This window comes from Melospiza georgiana, chromosome 1 (genome assembly GCF_028018845.1).
Source record: "Melospiza georgiana isolate bMelGeo1 chromosome 1, bMelGeo1.pri, whole genome shotgun sequence".
Taxonomy (NCBI): Eukaryota; Metazoa; Chordata; class Aves; order Passeriformes; family Passerellidae; genus Melospiza; species Melospiza georgiana.
In genome coordinates, this window is record NC_080430.1 from 8,325,443 (window position 1) to 8,346,157 (window position 20,715).

General features: G+C 38.2%; 1 protein-coding gene across 3 annotated transcripts in view; it reads right to left on the reverse strand.

Annotated features, from left to right (window-relative positions):
- Window positions 1–266: 266 nt before the first annotated feature.
- The window catches only part of PAXIP1 (PAX interacting protein 1), a 31,858-nt gene continuing 11,409 nt past the window's right edge, over window positions 267–20,715 (reverse strand). For 2 of the 3 annotated variants that reach the window (XM_058039871.1, XM_058039880.1), the window contains exons 6-21: window positions 19,572–20,216; window positions 16,139–16,862; window positions 15,227–15,321; window positions 14,187–14,282; window positions 13,729–13,866; window positions 12,315–12,436; window positions 11,167–11,351; window positions 11,000–11,043; window positions 8,564–8,631; window positions 8,090–8,192; window positions 5,158–5,326; window positions 3,511–3,611; window positions 2,216–2,350; window positions 2,056–2,131; window positions 1,489–1,553; window positions 267–1,008 (exon numbers count right to left, since the gene is read on the reverse strand). In XM_058039871.1, coding sequence (XP_057895854.1) covers window positions 997–1,008; window positions 1,489–1,553; window positions 2,056–2,131; window positions 2,216–2,350; window positions 3,511–3,611; window positions 5,158–5,326; window positions 8,090–8,192; window positions 8,564–8,631; window positions 11,000–11,043; window positions 11,167–11,351; window positions 12,315–12,436; window positions 13,729–13,866; window positions 14,187–14,282; window positions 15,227–15,321; window positions 16,139–16,862; window positions 19,572–20,216 — 2,778 coding nt within the window. In that variant the 3' untranslated portion in view covers window positions 267–996. The remainder of the gene's footprint in view (window positions 1,009–1,488; window positions 1,554–2,055; window positions 2,132–2,215; window positions 2,351–3,510; window positions 3,612–5,157; window positions 5,327–8,089; window positions 8,193–8,563; window positions 8,632–10,999; window positions 11,044–11,166; window positions 11,352–12,314; window positions 12,437–13,728; window positions 13,867–14,186; window positions 14,283–15,226; window positions 15,322–16,138; window positions 16,863–19,571; window positions 20,217–20,715) is intronic. The other variant, XM_058039887.1, reaches the window with a different exon arrangement.

Genomic DNA, 20,715 nt, shown 5'->3' on the forward strand with positions numbered 1-20,715 from the left:
TTTAAGCCACAGCACAAAAGAGATTTGAAATCAGTAATTTCCTTATGGGGGAGTGCAGATACTCACTTGTTTACACAGCATCAGAGCTAATTGCCTTGATGATCAGAAAGAAAAAAAATGCTTTTAGGATCACTTTTCCATCTACTGGAATCTAAACTGATAAAAATGGTCAAATCAGATTATTAGCACTGTGTGTGTTTTAGGAAATACCATTGAATATAGATTCAGGAGACTGATTTTTTAATATTTATTTAGTAAAACTCACTATACAAACAAAAGGTTATCACAACAGTGGAATATGCAGGGTTATAGTTTCTCCTTCAAGCTGCTTCTCTTCTTCAGTAAAAACACATATATACATTTACAATTATTTCCCTTTAAACACTGGGATTCATATATTAAAACATACCTGGTAAAATAAGTTTAAAATAATTTCACATTGCTTGGAAAAAGATTTGAGTAATTTACTCTTACCAGAGTGCTATTGTTGCACAGTATTCAAAAAAATGAACGACCACTAAAATATAGAGTAAAACATTTAAAAGTACATTTATTTCAAATGTGGGCAAAATATCAATATAAAAGAAAATAGAGTATAAGAAATAAAAATAAAGTACAAAACATTTTCATCTTTGACATCCATAATTTAATAGATAGCAAGCCCTTTCATTTTTACATCCAAATTACACTTTTGGCTGAAGTACCATAATTTATTTTAAAATGCTTAAAAATGGGCTCATCATGATACCTAAAGTGGGCTCTTTTAAAATGGCAGTATAATACAAAACATAGTAAATTATGTTTCAGCATAATAAAATTACACATCCTAAAAAAGATGCAGTTTATTTTTGCTTTCCTGCTTTAAACTGCTCATCATCCCTAGGAAAACAGCTGGAAAACAGCATCCACAGGAAGTTCTAGTTGCTTTGTACAATGGCTGAAGAGCTAGATATAATGCTCCAAGGATCCTGGAGCAGTAAGGCATTTTACTATCCATCAAGTAAATTTATATGTAAGCTTGTTAAGGAAGAACAACTGTAAGAAATGACAGCAAAATACAAATTCTATAAAAAACATGTATAAAGACACAGAGGCCTTAGTGGTTCCTCCACTGCATTTACCAAACAGGGTTTGTAATCTTCAGAAAAAGCTGCTTACCTCATCTGAAAGTAACTTGTGCCAAATATTTTCCTTAGTGGCAAGTTCTCTTCCCATTGCCTAATATTCTACTATTTACTAATTTATTCTACTATTTACTAATATTTACTACTCCTTTGTGACCACCCTGCCTTACTTCTCCTTTGAAGTATTTCCCATCAAAAAGTAATTCCATACTGAATTTATGTTAATTTCCTGGGTGTTAAACTACCCTCCTACCAAGTAAACATTACATATCCTAAAAAATTACAATTAATTAGTTCTTAATTAAGAAAAAACTTTCAGTAAACCATACTCCCCTAAGCAGCAGAATGTCTTTACACAAAAAGGATATGATTCATAATCCAGTGTTTGAGTAAGCACTCCAGTCAGGACAAACTCAGCATTGTGGACATCTGGAAATATCAAAATTCATACAGTTCACACTCTACACAGAAATTCTGCCTCATTCTGCAGGTGTCTCACACCTGGCACTGTTACTAAATACAGCATTTCTTGGGGCTCTAGACTAAAGTGAAAATAACTGAAGTGAAAACCCCTAACTCAGTTGATGAATACTAAGATGGTGCCCTGGTTTCAGTTAATTTTCTTCTTAGTAGCTTAGGTACAGGGCTGTGCTTTGAACTTAGGATGAGAATAATGTTGGTAATACACTGATGTTTCAATTGATGCTAAATTCAAAAATTTATGGTGATCTGCCAATAAAATAACTATTAGATATATCCAACAAACAGCTGGCTTAGATTTCTCCATGGCTTGCAGGATAGTCCATGTATTCCTCTATTAGTATCTAAAAGCTTCAAAAGATCTCTGTATCTGTATAATAATAATAGGGAAATAGAAAAAAAATCCAAGTGTCAGTTATACTGTTCAATCACAACAAAAGCTTGTACCTACCTATGCCTCGTGCAAAATATTCTCGACATAAATGAAGGTCATTTTCACAGGAAATCAAGATTATCTCTGGCAAACTCTAAAGGAAAAAAAGGAATGGTTAGCTCAGAAAAAACATGGTAAGGTATTATAAATAAATTTTAGAAAGGAACACCCAACACACTTTGTTCTGCTTATGCTCCATGAGTTTTCTAAAAGAAGGTTGTTTGGACAATACTTTTCCTCCTGCACACTCCACAATGGCTTTCATGGTGGAAAGACTGGGACAAATTCCAGGTGTAATGTAAAAATATTTTCCCTAAAAAGAGAAAAGGAAGAATGAGAAAAAGCATTATTATGCTATTTGATTTCTGTAAAACATGAAGTTTTAATGTCATGTGACACTTTTATACAACAGGGCAGGCTTTGTAAGCTGGGGTTGGGCTTATGGACACAGATTCATCAGTTGATGAGTTGTCCTTAATTACTGCTGATGTTTCCCCTGGAGGGGCAAATGCACAATTTTGATGAATTTGAACAGTTCAGGTGTGCCTATTTCTGAACCTGTAAAGTAACAACTGCAGCTTGGTGAGACACATCAGAACAATGCTCCTCACTTCTTTGAGCACAGGGACATCTCAAGTGTTAAAAAAGAACTTTACCTTTTAGTTAACACCCAATTTATTACTTCCTGACAAAAATTATTCTACTACTTGACTGAGATAGGTGACCAGATAACAAAGTAGATTATCTCTGTTTATCAGCTAGGAATAAAAAAAAACAGAAAACACCTTGCTATTTAATCTGCAAAAATGAGAGCAAAATGTAGCATTTAAACATAATAGAAGACATAGATCCTTCTTCATTACAGGCAGAAAAAAATACCTGCTTTAGGTGGTTCACCTCCATAAACAGTCTGTAATTCAGTTAGGCTGAAGAATCTTCAGCAACTCAGATCACCAGAAACCTCTCTGAATTGTAATGTAATTTTAACCAGAGGCACAAAAACATCTCCCACCATCCTAGCAAACAGCCTGGTGGAAATGCAGTCTCCAAGGAGATTCACAACAGAACTCCCTGAGGCTGAGGGGCAAACTCATTCTCACACTCCTATTTCTATGGGCAAGTGCTCTGGCTGTGAGGGTGGTGTAAAAAACAAAAGAGGAAACAAAGAAAAGAAAGTCCTTTCCATGAATGGCTTTCTGCAAGTAACAGAGCAATGTTCTGAATTTTGGAAGGGAACAAATATTCTGAGCCTGCATGGTTAACATCTACAGGATCCAGTCATTCAGAGGGTTTACATCCACCCCAATGCTCAGGCAGAAAACAGGCATAAAGTCAAAACCAAAATTTACAACAAATGTTTCATGTTATATGCCAGCTTGCTCTACTGTTTCAGATATAAAACCTGCAGTTCCAATGCTGAAAAATCAGGTTGAAAAACTCCCAAGTGTTTAAATGCTGTGGTAAACTGCATACCTTGAACAGTGGAGCTACTTGTGCTCTCTTTAGAGACTCCTCTAAACTGAAGCAGAAAAGCACCTCAGCTTCAGCATCTCTGAGCACAAAGTTCTGCTCATCTGAAAAAGAAAGACTGATGATGTGGCACACAAAACACAGACATCCCCATGGCCCAGGATGGAATCTGAGCAGAACATCCTGGTGGCAGAGTGGCCCTGACTGGCAGACACCAACTAGAATTTAACAAGATTATAATATCCCTCTTCAGTAGGCTTTTTACAAAGGTGACTCCCAAATACTTGGGGAATTAAAACTTTGTTTTACACTTGCATACCTAACAACAATCACTGTCCTATCAAGTCCCTTTTTCTAGTTTATTGGAGGTACTTGCAAATTTTTATTTTTTGGTTTTCTGCAAAGGAGAATAATCAAGCAGAAGGATTAAGTTTAAATTCAAATTACTGTGACCACTTATGGGAGCCCAGAAACTATCTTCAAGTCTTCACACAGTCTTAAACAGAAAGAAATTTTCATCTGTTTTATTTGTCCTGCAATTCACTCAATTTTTCTTCTTTTATTAGGGATGGAATTTCAGTCTTTATCTTTCCACAAAAACTATGTCAAACACATTTCTAAATCAAATTTAATCCAAAACCTCTAAATAAAAAAACCAAAACAAAAAAATTATACAGAGAACAAATTGGTCTGCCCAAGGACAATTCTGACAGCTTGTTAGAGACAGTGTTAATACTCTTCCAAAGGACAAAAGAAACAGTTAGGAAAATTTTTGCAAACAACTGCTGTATTTTCCATCATTACAGCAGGGACAAAGCTGGAACCAGCCCATTAGCTACAAATCAACCTAATTTCAGAAAACAAGTAAAGTACTTCAAGTACTAGATCACAACAGCCATCCTAAATCCCCTGATTTTCTTCATCTTCTAAGAGTTTTCAAATTAATCAGTTTCTCAGTTCACTGATGCTGAAATAAGCAAATTGCCCTCTTGAGATTTCTAAAAATGTTTGCTGGTTTATTAGTTAATGATCCATAGATTCAAGTTTTTACAGTGATTAGCCAGTGATGTTATACATTTTTTCTTACAATTATATGTGCACAAAACAATCATCACCATAAACCAAATAATCACCCTCTCAGAAAGGGTGAATTAAAAAATTATGCAGCCACAAGTAAAAATCTACAAAATGGCTACACAAGAAAGAAATACAGTATTTAACAATATCCAATCATTTAATCACCCTAACACTAACTTTTTAAGTGTGTTTTTCTTCCATTTAAGGGGAAAAAAACTGTATTAAAACAAATGAAAATGAAATGAAACAAAATATTCTGCTGAAAGAGAACTTGATTTAAGGAAAGAAAATCAAACAGTATGGTTAAGCAAAGCTGTCACAAGAATAAGACAACATTCTAACTCAAGTGGAGTACAAACTAGCTTTGTATTTAAAATCTTTGCAAATTATTCTTCAAGAGGTGTGAATGATGACAATCAGACTTGTTGTAGAATTAGAATTTCTCCTTTCAAAAGCTGAACTCCTTAGAAAACTGTAAGAAATACTGAAGTCAGAAGACAAAACAACAAAGTGTATTTAAATATGTCAATGAACATTTATTTTACTGTAGGAATTGACACTAATTTAACTTACCAACAAATTTCTGGCATTTGAAACACTCTTCTAACCACTCAGGAGTTACTATGTGCTTGACTACAGAAATTGCTGTCAGGAATTTGACAGTTCGGGTCACTTTACTGGCAATGAGATGGGTGCACTTCTGGGCAGAGTCTGCTACTTCACCCCCAAGGATATACAGCTTCTGAAAGTTGCACAAAACACAAACCAGAGTGGAATAGTTGTTAAAAAATAGAGGGGAAAAAGAAACTTTATATCATATCATCTCATCAAATCAAACTAAGCTCCTAATGAAAGAGTAAATATAGATTTATGTGTTGCAGTGCTTCCTTTACTCAAGCTGATTAATTTTGATAGAATTTACAGCCACTGAAAATCCAGATATTTCCAGACATAAACATCACCTAGCAAGATTAAAAACAATTTCCCACTTCTGCAGTTTTTTGATTTTGGGTTGTGCTTTTTTTAAAGCAAGGAACTAACTATAAGAAAAAATTAATTTTTTTTCAGTGAAACAGGATATTAAATGTAAAGTATGCAATAATAAGAATATATAATAATTTTGCTCTCTTCTGTAGGTGTGTACAGTACACACTGTAGCTACAGCAGTATACACAGTAGCTACAGCAAACTTAATTTTGCTAGATTTTCTTTAAAGAGAAAAGCATCTCATGAAAAACACATATTCCACATGCATTTTTGATGATACTGAGCAACTATTCCCTTTTCCTTGGTTAAGCCACCTAACTCAAACTAGCTCCTCACAGTTGCTACCTTATCAATTAAGCCAGTCATTATGTGAAGGAATGAGTGACACAATGAATGAGTTGGTGAGGCACATCAGATTACCACAGGTGTCAGAGATAAAGAATGCTCCCCTCATAAAAATTTCAAGGATAAAAAAAATACTTGGACAGCTTTAGTAACCATGCACCTTGGACTTCTGATTGAGATAAACAACTGGCCCAAATAAATAAAACCCATACCAATATCTGTAAGTATAAATATTTAACAGACTAGGGTTTTTATTGCATGAATGCCTGGGAGTCCCAAAGCAAGAAGGCCTAAGGGTTGGTTAGATTAGAAGGCCTAAGAGGTCTCTGTGCACTCCACTGCTCTGATAATGACGAGCACAAAGGACAGGGACAGTGCTTGTGGCTCTTCTCTACCATGCTCTGATGGTTAGCATAAAGATGACCCACAAAAATATTATTTAATGACACTGAACCTGTCCACTGTTTCCTCCTTCCTGGTAACACTCTGTGAACAGGACATTGTACCCCTGTGCCAGATTCCTCCGGCTGATTTATGGCCGGAGATAGCCTTGGGCAGCCCACGCTCCAAAGGATGAGAAGAGGCTTCAGGTTTTTTCTCAATCTTCAGTATTTATTAGTTGTTTATCTAAAAGATTTTCTCTCAGCCCAACAGAGGTCTGCACAGCAGCCAGCCATGAGCACACTGAGAGCCCCCGGGGCGGTCACCTATCTTTATACTCAAAGTTACATATACAATATTTACCTTTTCCCTCCAATACTTGTCACCCTTATTGATCAGTGCACTTCTAGTAATAACCAATCCCAAAGTGCCAACATCACCACAGAAGATGGAGGCCAAGAAGAAGAAGAAGAAGGACAGGACGCCCCAATTCCTCCATCTTACTTTTCTAGACCCCCCTGTACAGAAATCCTAAACCCTGTGTTTCACTCTAACTTATCCCTTCACCATTTACCCAGTGAAATCCTCCCATCCTCATACAGGTGTTGTCTCCTGTGTAGGATCAAAGTCCAGCCACCAGACACTTCTGGCAACATTCCAGGACTCCCGAGCCCCCCAAGGGTGGTCTCGGCCACTCTGCACATCAGTCCTGAGGTGCTGAGATCCCACACCCCTGAAAGGCAAAGGCTGCTTTTCTATGTTCACCTCAAGCACTCACACTCATGAGTGCAGACCTTGCAAGGCTTCCACCCTGATGTAGAAGGGACCCTTTGGCCATACAGGCACAAAGATTACTCCTCCATCTCAGTAAGATGAGGAGTACCCAGCCCCAGTTAGGTACCCAAACTCTGCATGGTTTTCCTAGCATCAGTGCTGACAGGTTTACATTGAACTTCACAAGCTTTGAGGCTGAAGTTGATTTTTTTTAAATTTCTGAGCCATAGCTGTTACCAAAACAGATTCTCTAGATAATTAACCTGGAACCAACAAGACAGAAACAAGAAATTGATACTGGAACTTTATGGGATACACTGAAAAACATTTTATGTCCCAAAATATTCAATATCAAGCTTCAAATGCACACACTGCAAGGGAAAAAAGACCTCTGAAGCTGAACCACTTTAAAACCAAGTATAGGTATAATAAAGAAAATATTTTATATTTTTGAGGACATCAAAATATACATTTCTAAGAAATGTAGTAACCCAAACTAAGCCTCAGTTACTTCTCACTATCTGAATGTTATAAATAATTTACTTTAAAGTTTTAGCAGAGCTTTATTAGGGAACAGAACAAAACCTCCCCAGGAACTTATCTCACACCTGCCATAAGCTTTGTCATCAGCTGTCTTTGAAGCATTTGGTACTACAGACAGCAACCCCACTAGAAGAATCCTGGGTCTTATCCAGTACAACTATCACTATTTTTCTCACCTAAATTTGGTCATGAAATTTGCTGATTTAAGAACAAATGTGTAAAGGGCTTTCTTGTTTTTTAAAGCAGTCCTACAGAAAGAAAAAGCAAGTCGCACAGTAGTGTAAAGTAGTTAATTAAAGGAGAACAGCTACCAAATAAAAATCATTTCACATAAACCTACCCTAACCTCAGGGCTGGTAAGTACTGGTTTTTATCCACTAGGTATATGCTTATCAAGTCTTAGCAAAAATTCAACATCCATAAAAAACTGTCAGATGTTTCAATGTAGCTCACAAGAGATAAGCCTGAAAGTCACCTTAATGTACTGTTGCACTTGCATAGGTTCAAATCCTGTGAAGAGCACCATTGGTGTCAGCTCAGGGGTGAGTTTCTTAGTAGGTGGAGGCAGGTCTTCAATCCTACAGAAAATGGGAAATACAGCACAATGTGATGTTTGGGCACAAGGCTGTAGAATTGTAATTTTGAAATTTAGACAAGCACACTTTTGCAAGTTTTACCAATGGAATGACCCAGATGAATGAGAATTAGGCATAACTTTTTCTGAAAGAAAAAATCACCATGCAGAGAACATGAAATATTCTCACACTCCTTCTGCACTCTCCCAACTCTCCCAGTTATTGTTTTGCCCTGCCAGCTGAGGAACTGGCAACATCCAAAGCCCACTGAGAGTTATTTCAGTGAGCAGGGCACAGGATGGTGCAGGCTGATGTGCAGCTGACACTTCTGAGGAACAGAGAATAAAGGGGCATTGACTGCTCACTGTTCTTACCTCGCTCTTTTGGAAGACGGCTGAAGACTGGCTTCATTCTGCTTTGGTTTCAAAGGCAACCTCACTCCCTGAAATCAGACCAGTCACATGTTTAGATCTGAATTAAACAGGGAAAATGACTTCTGTCCTGAATTAATCACAAATGAAAATTACACCCTGCTGCTGTATATGGGGTACCCAATACTGACACAACATGGCCAACAGCAATGCTGAGATTCAGCCAAAGCTTCTCCACAAACTTGGGTAACTCTGAAAGTGCACACCAAATAAAATATTGTGGGATTTACTTCCTTTAAGTAACACTGCTAATTATCAATGGAAAAGCCAATTAATTAAATGAGAAAGAGACTAAAGCCTGCCCATTTGTTAAGTACATGAAAAATACAATATTCTTTCTGGTGCTAAATTTCATGGAATGGTAATATCCCAGGAAATACTGTTATAAACTCAAGTTCCCTAACTACATAAACAGAAGCTGGAGAGAAAGTGCCATCTCCTCAGTACTAGATCAGCCCCAGAGCATGTGCCCAGGGGTGATCAAATGTAGCTTTTAGGTTCTCCTTGGTCTGAGTAACTTGAAACCACAGCTCTCAGGTGGAGGAGTGTGTGACATCTATTTCTTTTTAACCTTCAATACCTGAAATTTAATGAAGAATGCTAAGAGGCACATGACCAGAAAGACAGGCAGCATTGTACCAGCCTTGCTGTGAGAATGTTCCTCTGGGAGGAACAAGCCACAGGGGTTTGTTCCCTGCTCTCAGGCCAGGCATTTTTATGCTAGTCAGCCCATAGCACGAGCAGCTGGAAAGAAAAGTGCACATATTCACATTTTGATAGACATTTCAACTATGAAAATGCAAGAGGTAGATGGCATCAACAGCATCTGACAAGACAGCTGTCCTCAGAAGAGGACCCCAAACCCCAAGACAAATAGAAATGTCTCCTGTGAAGGAGTGAAGTACCTTGTCCTCCCTGACACTTCCACATGCCCAGCATTTTCTATTACCAAACCACATTCCTGTGTGGGCACCCAGAGGGCAGCTGGACTAGATTGTCTCCAGAAGCTCCTTTCAATCTGAATCACAAAACTCCCACCTCACATGGGCCAGAAGGGTCCCCATAAAAATACAGAAGGGAAGGTACTAAATTACCCATCAGATCTCTGAGGTCTCCATTTGCTACACAAGACAAAACATGGACAAAAATCTGCTGTGACTGACCCACACCAACAATGTATCCAGTTTTAAGATGAGCTCAACTGCTATGTGAATGCAAAGGGGGGTGGTAAGAAAACCAAAACTGAGTTAGTTAAAAGCTATTTTAAATCCTAACACTGGTTACTGAACCTTCTCAAGGACTTTTTTCTTTTGTAACAGCAGAATGTTTTCCATCTTCAGGAAAATATGAAGACCACGAACTTTTACAAGCATTTAGTTTTCTAAATGACAGTTTTCTACAGGCCCATGAAACAAATCCACAAGGGTCTGTAAGAAGAATGTTTCAAACTTAGGGTCAGGAAAACAGTAGTGCTTATTGCTAGAGCTGAAAGGTATTCAAGCTATAGTGCCCAGAATCCCCATTTAAAACATTGCTACAAATTACATTTTGAGAGTTACTGAGCAGCTCTTTTCTGAAGAGTTTACAAACTGACTGAGATACAAATGATCCAAACACAAGAGGTCAGGCAAAACGTTTTTGTGAATTATAAAATGTCATCTGAGAGTCCCCTGTAGTACAAATTTGCCTACATCAAGACATACTGTGAAAAATTGAGTATAAATCGGAAATGGGAAGAAAATTTACAACACAAAAACATGAGATAGGTGTAAGAGCTCACAGGAAAGCTGCAACTTAATCTGAATATGCAGAAAACTCACATTTTGCACGGTTCACAGAATACCTTTCACAACAAAAATTTACTTCTCTTGTATGTTTTTCAATTTTCCCCTGTTCATTCCTGCTGACATTTCAGGGTTATCAACTACACTTATTAGTATGCATGATATATTTCTAAATTTTAAAATACTTGGGATATATGCCCATGGTTTTAATTCTTACTATATATCAGAGAGATGATATGACGTAGTAGCACCCTTAACTTACATTATGTAGCATACTTAAAATTCAGCCAATATTCTAACAAAATTCTTACTGATTTGGGGTCTTCTATCTTAAAAACCCTTATGTGGTCTCACATGCAGAGTGTTAGGTACTGATTTAAAAAGTATTAAGGTCTGATGTAGAAATTGAAGAGTGAAACATCTAGCCCAAGGTGTGTCAACAGTAATTTAATTTTGTGTATCTCACTAAAATTCCTTAATTTTGCAAAAGATTATTCTCAGATTCCTAAAAAAAAAAAAAAAAAAAGTACAACTAGGAGCTTCAGCACAGGCAAGGAGTGATCTTATCAAAAAATTATACAATAATTCAACATACCATTAGAAGTTCTGGTGACACCTTTAATGGGACTCTCCAAGCATCTAGGGAATGGAGAACAGAACAAAAATGACAACACTGCCAAATTATTTACACCAGAGCAAACACTCCTGCTGATGGAACAGGCACATAAAACGCTGCAGAACTGAGGGTTCTGTGACTCTTACCCAGCAGGTTGAGCACCAGGTGCTGGCTGGGGGAGAGGGGGTCCTGGAGGTTGAAGACGGTGTAGCGGCTGTGCTGGATCTGCCGCAGCGCCTCGAAGTTGCCCAGCAGGATGTCACAGAGCCACTGCGCGTTCACGCACGGGATCCGCCACTCCTTGGCCTTCTCGTACTTCAGCCCGCTGGCCCTTGGTGGGCAGAGAAGGAGAAAAGGAATTTGCATTGCAAAGAAATTGGTAAAAATAAGAATTTTTAAGAATAAAACGAAAATATCAGTGGTTTTTATCGGTCTATTGTTTGTTTTAACTGTGACAGAGGAGATACTCCAAAAAATGGTTTTGTTGTATGTGTCAGAACAAGTCAGTCAGGGGAGAACTTCTGCTGAAAATGGAAACTTTAGACCTGGATTTAAACTTTCCCTCCTCCAATGTTTTAAAACAATTATTAAAAAAGGTATTTTATTTATGGATGATGTAAGAGTCAGCATCAACTTAGGAACATTATAAAACAGGAAAGTCAGAAATCACTTCCGTTTCATCTGTGTTCAGAAGGCCAAATTATCACTTAATATATGCTGTAAATTAGTTCAAGAAATAACACCACTAAGTTTATTGTTAACAAACTGCAGAACTGATTACAATTAACACTCTTATAATGAGCACACATAGCACCTCACTGTGGTGGTGTTTGAAGGTCCCCAGGATGAGGGAAGAGATGAGAAACTTGATTCCATGTTTCAGAAGGTTGATTTATTATTTTATGATATATATTATATTAAAAGAAAATTACATATTAAAACTGTGCTAAAGAAAGGAGACATCAGAAAGCTAGACAGGAATGAATAACAAAATCTTGTGACTGACTCAGGGAGTCCAAAACAGCTGGCTGTCATTGGCCATGAATTAAAAACAATTCACATACAACCAATCAAAGATGCACCTGTTGGTAAACCATCTCCAGACCACATTCCACAGCCATCAGATAATTATCGTTTACATTACTTTTCTGAAACTTCTCAGTAGAAAAATCCTAGCAAAAGGATTTCTATAAAATATGTCAGTGACACCTCACATTCAGAGAGGCACCACCTGGCAAGAGGCTGCTGAGAAAGCAAGGACTGTAAAGCAGGGACTGTGGAGTGCAGCACTTACTCTTTGCAGATGAGAACTGTATTGCTGCGACACAGGTAGCCCGTGTATTTGGCACCTGCCAGGTAGGCCATGAGCTTGAGGTCATCTCTGTCACTGTCAACAAATCCTGTCACTGAGATTATCTGCAGGCAGAAAGACAGTTTTAAGTAACTGAACATTGATGGCACTTATAAAACACTCCCATGAAAAATATGTTTCCATGACTAACTTTTTACATTACAATGAACTGCACGGCATGGTGTGTAAAGAACTCAATTAAAGCGTGGCTTGTAGGATACAAACAGTACAATTTAAAAGTCATTTGTTTATACAGAAAAATTTCAGGCTTCTGATTCAGAAAGAATAATTTTCATTCTTCTGGTCAGCTTTTTCTTATTTACAGAGACCACAGCATTATTATGGAAGAGCTCAGAGCTAATTTGCTTCTCACATGTCTGCCATCTTCCTTCTGCTGCAATTTACATAGAGGCACAAGCAAAAAAATTCTTACACTTGCTTTACTCTAAAAACCTCAAAACTGTGCTCTACTCTGCAATTTAGCCAAATAAACTCTGCTAGCTGATCATAGGTGTGAACTGTAATTCCACATCTTCCATTATTATCTTTAATCCTGACAGGTTTTTGGTTTTGCCATTCTCACCTTTTCTTTAGGGAAAGGCAACAGTACTTCTGTTTAAAACTGTGTTTATTACATTGCATATTACATTTACTACTAACCACTGAGAAAACACACATGTTGTTATACTCTAATTTTCCCAAATCTGTATTTCTTTTTATGCCAGTCAGGACAGGCTATTAGCAAGGCCATCATCCCATATGTCTGCATCCAGCACAAAGAAATCCAATGCCAAGACATACTCTGGCACCTTGGTTAATACAGCATAGCACATTCCAAGATGCTTTTCAATGAACTGGAGTTTTTCAATTCCACAAAATTCCACTTTCACAGCTCCTCATTGCACAGGCAATGGAACTGTGACCTCCTATCCTCTGATTAGCAGCACATGCTTCCTTTTTAGGTATTTGCTAAGCACTGACTAAGAAAAACCCTTAAAAATCCTCTCAAAATCCTGGGTTATGGTGAGGAAGCACATGCTGTTCAATGTGCTGCTGCTATAAATGTGCAGCCTGGATTGCTGCTACCTTGCTGTGTGTAAGTCAGGCAATCTCTGCCCCTCAGTGTCTGAGAGTAACTCACAAAGGCAGGTGTTACTCCTCACCACTCTGAACTCAGGGAGACTTGCAAAGCACTGACAAACACCTGGCAGCACCACCACATCAACACAGCACCTTAGGATTAACAGAAGCTTTTCTTCCAAGGCAAAAGAAATGTGTAAAGAACTTTCTGGCTCTGTTTTAATGCTGCTCATGGAATGAAGCAAGCATTCTTTCAAAGTAAGCTTTTCCTTCTTACATGTTGAGAACATGGCTTTCCTCCTGGTGGAAATGCCACTGGAAAATGAAGGGCTCGATGAGGTGGGACCATCTTCTTCTTCTTAAAGATTGCATTCAGCCAGTGTGCTGTAATACATCTCTTCCTTTCTCTTAAAGCCTAGGAACACAGGCACAAATAGCATTTACAACCCAAAATACATGCTTTCTCTTTTTATACTTTTTCTACAAATTAAAACTTAGATTTTAATTGTTTTTCTCTACATTTTAGATGTCTCTTTCTCATAGCATCTTCCTCAGAGCTCTCTGGAACAAGTCTACTACACACACTATGAAAGTCTGTACCCAAAAAACCACAAATCATAAAAACACAATGAGAAACTTTATATTTGCTGTCTAAGCCTGAAGCACACAGTGCAAAGGCCTGCCTTTCCATGATAAAATGAAAGCATGGACCCAGCAGGTTCCCAGCTGGCTCACCTGAGCATACATGTTACTGACTTGGCTTTCACACAGAAGGTGAGTACATCTGCTCGTGAGGGTTGGGTCCACTGTCCCACCGTGTGCTTGGATGATCTGGTGAGAGAGCAAGTGCAGAACTTCTAGGATATAACTATTTTTACATGACATTAAGAAACAAAAAGTCTGAAATGAAAGTCCACCCTTTAGGACACTGCCTTCATTAGCATCACTTCACTGAAGAGTTACCCCCCAAAACTAGGTTTGTTATCTAGCTTTAGAACAATTTTGAAAACAAAACAGAAAATTAAATATGTGGCTTTTCACTGAACAAAAAGTCTATTTTTTAGAAGAAATGGAAAAAAATAAACAAAATAAAGATATATAAACAAAAACAACCCTTCTCATGTTTTTTATGTTTTGCAGTATAACTATTAAACAATTTTCATGAACTATTCAATTCTATCTCAGCAATAAACACAAGTGCTGTTAAAAATGTCAACAGCTTACTTGATTATGCAAAATTGTAGGGAAAATTCAACTATAAAATCCATCAGAGGTTTCTGAAGAACATCAAAGTCCTCTTATTTAGGAAAGGATACAATCAGATTTTTCTGAAAAATAGAAGTTGGCAAAAAAATAGAAACACTCTATTCTTCCATCTTATTCACTCAGGTGGATACCTCACAGGCTACTAAATGCCAAAATTATATGCAAAAAAGAATGGTTTTATACAATCAAGTTAAAGCTAGACAGCGATGCTATATTACATTTGCTGTACTACAGCTCCCTGATTAAAGCATAAATAACTGGGAAATAATTAAGGCTGCAACTTATTTAGATCATGTTCTGATTGAAGACTTAATTCAACCAGGCTGCACACCTCAAGTATTTCTATTACTTTTTCTGGGCAGCAGCAGTTGAATATTTTTTTTTAGTTTGTAACAGAAGAATTACACAAAAGGATGCCTAAAGAAGAGTGAACAGAAGTACTTCCAATGTTCTCTTTTAGAATTTAGGGACTATGACATTATGTTATATTATATTATGCACAATCTTACCCGTTTCCAGGTTGCTAGCAGCTGCTTGTCAGGCATCTGCTCTGGGTAATCAGCAATTGCAAAGACACAGCCCAGTAGGAAATACTCTTCTGGAACTGCAATAGTATGGCACATAAAGAACAAACAATTAAAAACTTCAAAGTCTGAAGAATTCATCTCAAAATACGTTTGCTACACTGACCTCCTCCTATTACCAGGTTATAAACCTCTTTTAAGTTCCTTGGAAAAAGTAGGATCCAAAATTCCAAAGCTGAAAGCCTTTAAGGCACAGCTCAACCCAGAGTCTGATTTTGTTAAGAGTAGTTTTTTTTTTCCTGGATGAAGAGGAGCTAAAGGGTCACCAGAAAGAAAAGATAAACTACTTCATCTTTTATAGAGATCAGCTATGAACAGCCAAAGCAATCATAAAGCTTTCAGTTCTACTATTAATTCAAAGCAAGGTGTAACAATTTTCCAAAACTAAATCTTCAATAATTTACTGGTATTTCTGTAGCTGTTTGAAAGCTTCCCCCTCCCCCTCTTCCAAGGGAAAGTTTTAAAACAATTGTGCTATGCATTTACTAACACTGTTCTGAAAGTATAGGTTGTGTGCTTGTGGTATCAACTGTATATCTGGAAAGAGAACGTTCTCAGCACTCTCATGCTTTTCAGATTGCTGGAACATCATTAGCTATTATTTGAATAAAAAAATAAGTATTATTATAATATTTTAATTATAATAATATTATAATTTTTAATATTATATGTGATGTTATATAAGTATTTGCCTAAAAATCAGAAAAAACAGTTCTGAGCCAGGAGTGGCATTTCTTACAATCCCATCCTGTAAACACAGCATTACTTTCTGATATTCTACCCCACTTCATATCATTAGCTACTTTTTTCCAGGATCAGAAGGCAATGATTACTAACTCTCCACTGCTGGATCGTGCCCAAAAAGCGGCTGCTGCTGCAGTTGCTGCTGTTGCTGCTGGTGGTGTTGTGGCTGCTGGGCTGCAACTGGAAGCTGTAGTGCTTGAGGTGTCTGAGTTAAGTGCTGCGCTGCCTGATTCTGCATTTGCTGCTGCTGGTGCTGCTGGTGCAGTCGCTGTAAGTGCTGCTGCTGCAGCTGCTGCTGCTGATGTTGCAGCTGTTGCTGTTGCAGCTGCTGCTGTTGCAGGTTCTGCTGCTGCAGCTGTTGCAGCTGCTGCTGTTGCTGCTGCAGCTGTTGCAGCTGCTGTTGCAGCACATGCTGCTGCTGGAACTGGAGCTGCTGCGGAGGGCGGTGCAGCTGCTGCTGCGCGTGGAGCGGCTGCTGCGGGAACTGGAGCTGCTGCTGGGAGAACTGGTGCTGCTGATGGACTTGCTGCTGCTGCTGCTGCTGGGGAAACTGGTGAGGCTGCTGCTGTTGGAAAGGCTGCTGGGAGATCTGGGGTTGCTGCTGCTGCTGCTGCTGCTGGAGCTGCATAAGTTGCTGAGGTTGAAGGTGTAAAAGAGGATGGTGCTGTTGCTGCTGTGCTTGATGTGACTGCTGCAATAAATGTGTCTCTGGTGTTAGTTTCACTTGACTAAACAGCACCACATTTGGATGTCCCTGTTGGCTATGATTTACTTGTTGTTCTAAACTTTTTGTAGGTGCTGAAAGTGATTGTAATATCTAGAAAACAAAGATTATTTTTGTGACCTTTTGGTTGTCATTCGGTTTTAAAAATATTTAAAGAACTACTGGGAAAATACAATTCCTAAAAGAAAAGAACCCTACACCTAAATACCTTGTGAGCTAAACAAAATCTTTAAGTGCCTAATAGCAAAATGAAAAGACAGGACTTATACAAAGAGAAGAGTGGAGCTGCATGTGACTCCTAATAAACAGCAATGCACATTTTAGTTAAATTTAAGATTAAAGCCCATCCTTGTATTATTAATATTTTTTCCAACAGCATTATGACTATTAACACTATATTAATAATTACATTGATCAACTGCAATATTAATTTTAAAATCCCGCTGGCCCATTAAATTCAGAGCTTAGTTCCATAGTCCTATTTTCACTTAAAAATTGCTAATGATACCTTCATTAATTAGTGCTGTTCGAAACCTTCATTAATTAGTGCTGTTTTGAACCAATTCAGAAAAATACAGCTTGTGTTTTAATCTCAATACCAAAAAGCAAAGAAACATTGTTCTGCTGAGCACTAAGGGTTTCTTGGGGAAAAAACCCAAAACAACCTAACCTCCCTACTTAAGAATTCTAGATTTTAGGTTTATAGAGTACTGAAATAATCCAGAATTTAATTTTATTTTTAAATGTATAACCCACTGTTAAGAGAAAAATCATTGCATACTAAGCAGAAATAAGTTAAGCAGCGAATTTTTATGCATCGGAAAAGGGAAAATTAGGCAAAGTTCTAATAGATTAAGATGAGTTCTACATATTTATTAAAATATTTTAATATAAACTACCTATTACAAATGAGAAGGAGCAAGAGGAAATTCTAGACTTGCCATTCATAAAGTCTTTTAAACATGAAATCAGCTTTGATGAACCCTGCAAAGCTTGTTTCCTTCAGCCTCACTACTTCAACACACACAGCGTCACCTTCAGCAACGTGTGAGAGAGGAATCAAAGCCCATCACCAGAGCACACAGCCAATTACTGTATCCTCTCAGCCATTCACCAACTCTCCATCAGAGGTGGCTCAAGTGTTTGCACAATGCACATCAGAACACCTCAGGTGTCAATAAATAATTCTGATGTGGTTGGTATTGCACCCATGTGCAGCCATGATTATCAATGCATCACCCATCGCTCATGTCTTGGCAGCACCACAGTAGAAACATTCAATAACTACAAATAACACACACAAAAAATGTTTCCAAGGCTCGGTGTGAGGAGCTTCTCCCCACAACAAGAAGCAAAAGCCAAAATTACAGAAGCTTCTGGACATGTATTTCAAAATAAAGGGCTAAAACCTTCAAAAGCATTCTATGGCTACATTCAGAAAGTAACTATGTATCTGTAAACACCTGATGATGACAGATTTTGCTACTTGGCAGAAATCTGAGATTCAAACTAAACACTAACTTTCCAGTAATGTTCACTGAGACTTGCTCTCATTCAGGGCAGAAAGAGAGAAGTTATAGAGGAAAAGGTAGAACAGGTATTCCTCCCTCCAGGAAGCAGATTCACAATTCTAAGATGCAGAACCTTGGAGCTGGCCCAGCAGCCTGAGAGGGTGCCTGGTACAGCCCTCACACATCATCATCCAGCCCCTGCTTCAGCAGACTTTGGGTGAACAGAGACAAGCCAAAGCACACAAGCACCAGTGCCCTGCAGCTCTGCAAATATTGCTGACAGAGAAATACTTCCACAGGGACACCCCTGCTGTATTTGATGGCACAGTGACTGGGCTGGAGAGGATGTGCTGGCCAACTGAGCAAATGGTTGGCAGCTCTGCTCAGGCCTTGCCCAGAAGTCTCAGCCCTTAAACAATTCAAGGCACTGAGAAGAGGAATCTAATCAGGTTTCAAATAAAGCCTGTATTTCCATTTTGTATTAATATGTCATACAATCAGCACAGAATCAACATTTCTGAGTGACTCCACACTGTGTAAGTACTGACTGGAAGCCTCTATACTGCTCTGGCACCTTTCAAAGTTTTACCATCAGATGAACATGAAGAAAGGCACCAATGCAATTATTTAAGTGAAAGAAATGTCTAACATTTACCAGGGCCTCCCTTCCCACAAACATCTAAGCATTTCAATGCTGCAGGTGCAGCATGCTCACTTGCTTTTTATTATCTTGTAGAAAAACATTCAACACAAGAGCAGCAATTATTTCAACTACACAAGTGGCATAAGGAAGTGTAAGTTAGGACCTCTCCATCATAATATGCACACTATATAACAACCTAACAATGCCCAGCAGAACAATGCACTATAGAACTGAACCTGCTGTGGGAACAATCAGTTCCACAATTTCATGTGTTTATGGCATAAAGAATTCCTTGCAGTGACTGAGAATCTAGAAGGACAGGAAACCAGGTTTCCTAAACTAGCAAAATAATTCTAAATTCATGTTTTTCCCTCTCTTACCAAGAAGTCCTTACTGCAAACCTAAACCATGCTGCAGTTATGAAAGAGTAAAGCTGTGTATATGTTTTTTCCAAATGCATTCTGTGAACTTGGTAGAAATTAAGTTACTTATTACAAGGAAATTACGAATTTGGCTACAATTTTAAGTAATAAGGGGAAGCATTAACTTTGGGTATTTCAAGAACAGCAAAAGAAAACTGAAGTTCTTGGACACTATAGCTCCTAAGCAAAAGTCCAATAGCTTATAAATTAAAAATCCAACACTTACATGTGCTACATTTGATGGTCTATTAATCTGCTGAATATCAGCACTATTAGTAATATTCCTTAACGTCCGCACGGCTGGACTCCACGTGGCCATCATTTCCTGGCGGTCAGAACTTTGGGCACCTTGCACTGAAGCCATGAGGTTGCCTCTCATATCAGGAGGCAAAATGTTACCTGGCACTGGTGGGACATTGGCACACAAATTAATCAACCCGGAGTCCTTCCCTTGAGGCAACCTACGCTTTGCTGCAGATGCCTGTGGGACTTCAGCTGGGGTCCAGTTCAAATTCCTTTCTTGCTTTTCTGGAGAGGAATCGGAAGAATCATCGAACATCAGTTCCCCTTTTGCCTTCTCAGCAGTAGTAGATTTTGGTGAAAAAGCTTGATCACCCAAAGGTGATCCTTCTCGAGAAGATGCTGGGCTTGATAATTTTTCATCAGTACTAGCCTCATTTTGTGAATCTTGTTCTTCATTTTCTGCTTCTTCCTCCTCTTCCTCCTCCTCCTCCTCTTCCTCCTCGTATATAATTAAACGAGGATGATAAGGAGTCTCTTCTTTTTTACTCTTATCAGCTATAGAATCCAGTACCCAGTCTGGGGTCACAATTTTAATGCTGTCCCGTTTATAAGCACATTCATATTTTTCCTGAGGGGGGGAAAAAAAGTTATTTAAAGACAAAAACAATCACAAATAAGTTCTCTGAGATCAGGGCTAGAGAATGGAGAAGGAGATTACAAGGACACTGTCCAATACCAGAGAGTAATCTTGCCCAGATCCAACAGGACTTACACTGTGCAGAACCACAAGTTCCAAGAGATTAAAATGAAAAAAAACAAATTCTCCACATTTACACTATAAAGGACTCAGAAGGCACAACTGCAGATGATGAATGTCTTCACTTGCAAAATTCTTCTCTAACCCAATCATCCAAATATTCCAACCCAGCAGCGAGGAACATCGTGGTCAATACTAAAATGCATGTGATTTTAGGAGGACATTAATGGCAAGTCAAAATACAGTTTATGTTTTATCCACTATTAAAAAAAAAAAAAGTAAAAAAAAACCTCAGTCCCACTACGAAAGAGCATTTGGGGAAAAAGTCAGAATCTCAGAATAGAGACAAATATTTAAAAGGTGATCACTA